General features: G+C 39.1%; 2 protein-coding genes across 2 annotated transcripts; both read right to left on the bottom strand.

The window, feature by feature from the left end:
* Window positions 1-839: 839 nt before the first annotated feature.
* Window positions 840-6,091, bottom strand: cmtm3 (CKLF-like MARVEL transmembrane domain containing 3). The gene is made up of 5 exons (XM_069173731.1): window positions 5,788-6,091; window positions 2,815-2,970; window positions 2,608-2,703; window positions 2,333-2,450; window positions 840-1,539 (listed from the first exon to the last, which is right to left on the bottom strand). Exons 1-5 carry the CDS (start codon window positions 5,902-5,904, stop codon window positions 1,511-1,513), a joined length of 516 nt encoding a protein of 171 aa, XP_069029832.1. The 5' UTR covers window positions 5,905-6,091; the 3' UTR covers window positions 840-1,510.
* An 85-nt stretch (window positions 6,092-6,176) lies between these two features.
* Window positions 6,177-8,158, bottom strand: LOC138212965 (proteolipid protein 2). The gene is made up of 4 exons (XM_069173708.1): window positions 7,718-8,158; window positions 7,067-7,222; window positions 6,830-6,925; window positions 6,177-6,571 (listed from the first exon to the last, which is right to left on the bottom strand). Exons 1-4 carry the CDS (start codon window positions 7,775-7,777, stop codon window positions 6,461-6,463), a joined length of 423 nt encoding a protein of 140 aa, XP_069029809.1. The 5' UTR covers window positions 7,778-8,158; the 3' UTR covers window positions 6,177-6,460.
* Between the last annotated feature and the right edge of the window lie 34 nt (window positions 8,159-8,192).

Raw genomic sequence — 8,192 nt, 5'->3', positions numbered from 1 at the left:
TTATGACAAAGTCTCTTAGTTTCATAGGTTGTTAAAAGTTAATGTTTTAGAGTTTTGTGATTTTTGATAGGACAGCAAAGAAAGTACATAACATCACAGTCGAGGCTGCTTCTTTTGCATTACAGTTGTGTCTACATTTAACTTTTAACATTTAATTTTCTTAATTTGTTGTCTTAATTTTAAAACCTTATTCTTCATGAAGCCACATAACTATCAAGGCATCAATTACTCACAATGGTTAAAAATCCACATGGGAATTAATGGCCCCTGATGGGAATTAATGGCCCCTGATGCCAATTTGGAGTCATCTGTTTTCATTTGTTGTTGCAACACTCGTGTAGTGCAGTATTTATCACATAAACAGTCACTGAGGCGTTCTAGTGCATCTAATTTCTCAGTAGTGGCAGAGGACGAAAAGAGGAAACGAACATTCAGAAATATAAAATAAAAAGCTGATTTTTAAAACATTCACATAGCTGATATTTAGAATTTGTCAAGGTAATAATGCATTAAGTGGAATGAATGCATTGTTATACACACACACACAGGTTATTAAAGATACAGACAAAGGGAACATAAGCGCAGAGAGTCTCTCAAATTTTGGGTTAAATGAATGAGTTTGAAAATGCAGCATAATTTCTGTGGCTTAAATTCACAATAACTTTTAAACATTAAAATCCTGTGACATTTAAACAACATCAACCTGGAAATATTGCCATCACAGAAACAGGAATTAAGACAGAAGAGGTTGTAACCAGCCAACCAATCCCTACTATTACACACTGTACGTTTTTACAGTACGTTTATAAATGATGATATCCCACCTGGGTACGGCTCCATTTTTTATCTAGCACTTAAAAGGTTTTAATATCTTTGTTAGAAGGCAAATTCATTGTTAGTAAACAGGTGATTAATTTAGTATTCTAGTCTGACATGTCTTTAAATTCACAGAAGTCATTGGATTCAGATTTAGACAAATGCTCCCACAATTAGATCGTACAAAAAACTTTTAAGAACTCAGGATAATGAAACAAAATAATTTCACAGCTTTATGAAAGTATCAGGTTGATAGTGGCATTTACATTTTTTAAATCATCTAAGACACTGGATAGGAGTTTAGGCACATTTTGCAAAATGTTATCATCTATTTAGTAAACCAGATTACTTGACCCATCAGGTTAAAGTTGCTTCCTGAATGTCTTGCCATTATAAACCCCTGAAATGTGCCCCACCTTAGTTTGCTTTACAGAGCAAACTTTTCAGAGGATTTGTTTCCCCCCTCTTTATACATGTTTGGAGAGTCCCACAACTACAGCTAAACACATGTAATTGACAAACATTCAATGTGACCTTGATGTGATTTCTACTCTACACAGTTTTAATGTAACCTTGTGGAATGATTAAATACTTGCAGGTTTTTGCAGATGGCAGCTCAGCAGGGGTCGGCTCTACTGCAAAGGCTTCGTTTGTAAGATCAAACCGATCTGCTGGTGAAGTGAGCCCTGTGGTTTCAATCCGAGTCAGAGTCTGAAAAGTCATCTAGAAAACACAAGGAAAAAAGACAGAGCGTCAGATTTAGGGTAACTTCCCAGTGGACCAGTTCCATAAATGTGTAGCTTTGATAAGTCTACATGGACAAAACAAGGGTGCACTTTATAACAAGTACGTTCTCTTTGAAACAAAAAGAGGACACGACGGATAAAACTATCTGAAATCAAGTCATGATATGGCAGAAAAAAAAATGATGGGTTCTGTTTTCATGAAACCACACAAGTGCAAACATTGATGGATACAATTTTGTTGTTTAAAGGGCTCATTCAGCCATGTCACAAAAAGCATATTCACTTCCCCCTGGTGGTATAAGCAGACATCAAACTGAAGTAAGAGGGAGAGACCTGAAAGCTGATGGAGGGGATCGAAGGGCTTTAGTGAACGTTTAGTGATCGGTTTATTCTGTCAATTGCACACCTCTGACTGCAATTAAAGGTAGTGCAGATGAATACAACTTGTAAGGTGTTGGTGCCAAATGTTGCACCAACATGGAAGTGAAAATAATATTCATGTATGTGCATGTATTGAACCAATTTTTTTTTTAAATCACAAAACAAACTGGGCTATGTGGCTGTGGATCATCTGGTAAATGCCTACATTAAGAAAATGAAATGCGCCCTTATTAATAGTGAATTATCATACACTGTATATACAAAAATATATCTGCACATGTCAATGTTGAATCAAACTATATGTCCACATATTAAAAAAGTGTAGATAGTGTATTATTTCATACATGTTCTCATATGGTCATATATCAGACATTGATTCAGAGCTTTACCTTGTTGTCTTGATGGCTCCTCATTGGACTCCCCTCCTTGCTTTAGGAAATTAGCCAGCTCATTAAAAATGACATAAAAATCTAAAGCGAAAACGATGGTTGCAATAAACCCAAATATCTGTGAAAAGAAGGAATCTGATATGAATACAGAGGAAAAAACACTGCTGAAATAAGAAGAGAGATTAAACTAAGTTCAATTGTGCTCTATGTACTTAGCATTGCAATAAATGATGGTGCAGCTGACTAGGATGAGATAGTTTAAAAGTCAACTTTACCCCAGCAGCCTTAGAGGAACCGTCTGCATATTTGGACACTGCTATTATGGAGACGATGAAGAAGATAATGGAGGCAGTCACACATCTCATGAAATCCTTTGAGAGGAAACAAAAGGATTAAGAGATGCAATCTAAATTTATTTTAAGATCATGTCATGTACAGCAGGAAGCTGCAAAGTTTGAAATTGTATTTGAAACTGCTCTCACCATAAGCGGCCAGAGGAAGCCTTTAAACCTCTCGTTGAATTTGGTGGAATAAGCAAACAACAAGAAGACAGCAGCCAGGAACTCCAGCGCGGGGACTGTGACGAAGGCTGCTGCTGTGGATGCCGCGAAACACACAAACGATATGAAGGAAAGAGCCTACAAAGACAAATAAAAACGGAGAGGGAAGAAGAAGGTGACAGTTCAGATCAATAAAAAGTTGAATTCTTGAATTCATGTATGAATTAATTCATTTATTCTTGAAGTCAGAGGCAAATTTACATTTCTAATCCACATGACAAATACAATAAAATGGTGTCTTCTCAGAACCCCTCCCTTCCTGATAATGGTACATTGCCTTGAAGCTGAATCACAGCTTCAGGCCCACTTCCTGTGAGGAGATACAGCTGTTAAAAGTCAATGTTTATTCACGCTGTACACTGCTACACTGAGTCCCTCTCTGTATCGCTCATCCACAAACACGCTTGTGCAAACACCCACAAGCACTAAGCTGTAATAATGAAAGATGTTTAAAAGCTGCATGTGCAGTGAATCACAATTCAAGTGGCGTGAGCCTGCCCTGTCTTTAAAGCTTTCCATTGGAAGAGCCGGACACACCATGTCAGCGCAAACGAAGGCAAGTCCAGACACTGTAATCTCAAACAGCCCCGGCCATCTTGTCTTTGTCTCAGTCAGTTAGTCTACGCTGGCCTGAGGGCAGGAACTCCCTCTGACTGAACCCAAACTACTGCAGCTGCTGCTCTAATAAAACACTGCCGCTGAGAATCAGCATCCTGTCAGAGATCTACACATCAGATTTCAGACAGCACTCTTAGGTAAACTACTTTTCTCTGAGGTACGATCCTCGGGCATGTTTACTTGTGAAGTATAAACTGTGAGATGCCGGGATCATCACCGTGTTGCACTGAAAAACTCACTGGATGAGCTGGCAGGATCAGTGTATTCTCTTCTACACAATTGCTCAAACAAATTTTACATCACATCAATGGTTAAATTCAATACCCAGTGGGGACCCTGACAATTTTATAAAACGGTGGGAAAAAATAAATCCAAATTTTTGCTGATTAATTTCCAGTCAATTCTCTAATCAATAAACCCATGAATCATTTCCACTGCTCAGTCTTGTATTGTAAACACTGAAAGAAAGACTCACCTTATTTTTAAGTGCTTAGACTTATCATTTACCTAAAATGTATGCAATGAGTAAAATGAACAGTTAATAAAAGTCATGAAATGTGAGCGTATATCTGGGCTTTAAAACTCAAAAACATTGTAAACCTTGAGGCAAGAAACACATCACAAACTGAGTGAAGAATTATGGCAATCCTTTTTTGTTGTTGTTCATATCACCCAGGGAGAAGGCGGCACACGTTGCATACATTAACCACACCATGTTCCTCTTATTAACACCTCGTCTACATTTTGAAAGTGTTTCAAACGCTACAAAACCCTGCTTTTTACAGCACAATAAGCGTACACCCTGGGATTTCGCATTCCTTATCAGGCCTGTTGCTGGCAGAGACTGACAATCCTAATGAGAAATGCTCGGTGGTCTGACACACTGTGTATAATAATGCATGCACAGCAGGATATGAGGCTGACTAACACTCCCAAGAAACTACGATCTGTTTTCTGTTTGGAGGCCTTACATCTAAGAGTTCAGACACTGTGGGCTGATATTAGACGGCCTGTGAGCTTTCAGTTGTATCAGAACAGATAATACAACTTCAGACCAATGACAATAGCTTCCCAGCTGCTGCAAGGACGTTCCTTTCTCACAGTGCACGATACACGCAGTAACGAGGCCATTTCACTCCGACTCTTGCCCTCCCTCAAATACAATGTAGAGTTCAGAGCATTAAAGTTAAACTTTAACCACGTTTTTTTTTTTAAGTCTTTAAACACCTCAAATAACCTCCTATTCATCTGATTTGGCATCCAAGCTGTCGTTTAAATGTCAAGTTTAAACCAAGCTAAAATATACATCACACAACATCAAATGATACTTTATTGCTTGTGCCAATTCGCACTCCTGCCCAACACACAAACAAACACAAATGTACCGACACATCACATCTCATAATCAGTCAGCGTACTGTGACTTAAATGATTTAAAACACTTATTTCTAGTCTTCTGTTTTACAGAAGGACGTGAGCCAAGGGACAACCTCAGTCACGCTCTGTCTGTGTGTGTGTGTGTGTGTGTGTGTGTGTGTGTGTGTGTGTGTGTGTGTGTGTGAGCAGGGGGTTTGTGAAGTTCTGTATTCCCACACACTGAGGATTGTGCTCCAGGCTCCATGTTTGCAGCAGAGTGAAGGACGAGACTGTGGGGAAGATGTCACATGATTCACACAGCATTCTTAACACAGTCACTGCAAGAGGACCCTTCCGCAAGCAACCCATGATGTTAGTGACCAGCCCCGCCCCGCCCCTCCTCATCACTAACACCACAGAGACACATTTTCAGTTCCTTGTTTGTTAAAATGTCAGTAAAAATAGAAACTGCTGGTTTAAAAGTTTGGATATTTCCAGTGGAAATTTAGTATGCGTGAACACAACGCTGATAGCCTAAAAGAAGCAGACCGTTATTCAGCCTGATCACTCGCAGTATGGACAACTCATTACGATCAACAAGATGGTTGGAGCGGTCTGCGTGCCCTTGATCCAGTACTATAAATGTTTATTTGAAGTTTCCGAAGATTACTTCACAGTTGTTATCACGGATCATCCTTTGACTAATTAAAACCTAACGGAAACTGAGTCATCAAACAGGACAGTTAAACAGTTGGTTGTAGTTTGTGCATTACAGCAACACATCGCTGCTGTAACTACCAGAAAACAACGACTACAGCATCCACAACGCAGCGCACTTTGGCGTTGGTGCGCATCTGGTGAAATGTACAGGCCACGCTAGCAGTTTCATTAGTTAACGTGATTCCTCTGGTCATTTCTTACCACTTCAGCAATAAGCAGCAATCCTTTTTTTGAGGTGGCGAACTCTTTGCTCGGAAGAACAGAGAGCAGGACTGTCTGGCGCGGCCGATTCGAGTCGGGAGTCTCGATGTCCCCCATTGTCGAAGAAAAGTATAAACTCTCCTCAAACTTCTGATGGCTCAAACTACACGTAACGTAGCAGATTCGAGGCAAAACAACAACAGCGAGAAAAATATATTGTGGAGGCGTGAGGCTTCTCGGACATGGAAACGGAAACAATGACAGCGCGGAAACGCAGCGCGAGCTCCAAAAACGCGCAACATCTGCTTTCTGCAGATGTGAAATGTGATGCCCTCGGCTGCATGCAACACAGTCCTGAGCCCCTCAGTGGAAATATGCAACTCATGATGTCACAGGGCAAAGAAAATCTTTATTGATATATATATATATTTCAAAACGTTTTATGACAATTCAAATAAATAGCCTAAAACGTATTTCACCAATACACGTGGCAGCATGAACTCGAATTAAAACTAGATTCTTAAATATGCAGAAACAGAAACAAATTTTAACACATAGCACAGTACAGACTACAGTTTACAGACACACTAACATCTATAGGTGAACAGTGGTGGGTTTTGTTGTTTGTTAATGCTCACATGCTGCATTAATTAACTTACTCTACTTAATTTATTCATTCTTTGACTTGATTGTGGTTTTCAATTCGTGGCTTGTTGAATGTGATGTTCTTGAACACTGTGTAGCTGTCCACACACAGCAGCCCAACCGACAGGAAACACACTATCTGTAAATATAGAGAGTACAAATCAGAATAAGGTCTACATGTTACTCTACATGTCACGTGCATGCGTGTATGTGCGTGTGTGTGTCCATTTGTGTTTTTATAAAGTGACCAAAAGTTTAGGTTTAGGTTCAGTCTCCAGGAAATGAGTTTAATGAAATAATGTTAATGAGTGTGTACAGGGGTGAAACTAAAATGGTCATATCCAAATTGGTCTACACAAAAGAGATTGAAATTGTAGATTGAAGAAATAGTTCTCACCCCTCCAGCCAGTGTGCCTGTGACATTGTATGTCGACACAGCTATCACACTCAAGACGATGAAGTAGACTGCTGCAAAGATCGAATTGAAAACATCCTATCGAGAAAAACAGAGAAGACTTCAGAACAAGAATCTTAAAAATGCAACATGAGGGTTTCTTTTTCTTTACTCACAAGGCTATAGTAGAAATATTGAAAGATATTATGGTGTTGTGCGGTGCTGTAAAACATCACTCACAATGAGAGGCCAAAAGAAGAAAGTCAGCTTCTTGTTAAGTTTGAACAGGTAAAGCAGCAGCAGAAGTGAAATGATCACAAACTCCAACACTGTGGCTGCAATATACCTTGGCATGGATCCAACAGCAAAACACACAAATGCCACAAACAGAGTCACCTGAAGCCAAAAGGGAGACACAACACACAGAAAAACTGTAAGTACAATATTTTGATTCTAAAATCTTAAAACATTTTAAATGTGAGCTTATTATTGAACCGTGCAGTGAGCTTTTTACAACACAGGCTGCACATCAGTTCTTCTGACTCACTCACCGCCTTACTTCAGGGGACATGTTGCACATTCCAGTTTATGTGGAAAAAAGAGGAACTGGGTGTTTTCATAATCTCTGTGTTTTACACTTTAAATAAACTGAGTCGCTGCTTTAGCCTCTATAATGCTGTTGTTACTGTGGATCACTGCTATCAAACAACTGGTTGTAACAACTCGGTTTACTGAATTATAAAGCAAACTTATGACAATTCTTTATTCCATCATGTACCATTTCTGTTCCTCTTTCTGATGTATACACGACGTAGCCAGAACATTACAGCGGTTTCAGAGTACCTGCAACAAAATGTGCAACTTTAGGATGATCATAAGTAAATATCTCACCATCTCCGCTACTTTCACAATTCCTCTCTTTGATCTGAGAAAAGCAGTGTCCACTTCCATAGTTGTTTTTTCATCGAGATTCTATGACATGATGCGATTTCACTTGCAAAAGACAGTTCACTCATTCTACTTCCTGAAACATGCAATTTCCTGAGCTGTATGGGAAACAGAATTTGTGTATATCTTCACAACGGCAGCTGGTTGGCACTTCTTCTCGGGAAAAAAAAGCTACAAATATATAAATAAATAAGCATGCTGTGACCTTTACATGAGAACATACACAGAACAGAAACCTGCGTAACGACAACATTTTTTACCATTGAAATCTGAGATTAAGGTCTGGTATTTTCAGCCAAAAAAGCAGAACAATAAATTTGTAATTCAAATACATATTTTACCTTGTGAGCACATAATGTATGCAGCTCTACTGTATGCACAGTACATGCAGTACAAACAGTACTGTACATGCATACAT

The sequence above is a fragment of the Embiotoca jacksoni genome, unplaced genomic scaffold, assembly GCF_022577435.1.
Source record: "Embiotoca jacksoni isolate LCO1_2020_lvr unplaced genomic scaffold, fEmbJac1.0.p SCAF_6, whole genome shotgun sequence".
In the NCBI taxonomy this organism is placed as follows: domain Eukaryota; kingdom Metazoa; phylum Chordata; class Actinopteri; family Embiotocidae; genus Embiotoca; species Embiotoca jacksoni.
This window is presented reverse-complemented; position numbering and strand designations above follow the sequence as displayed.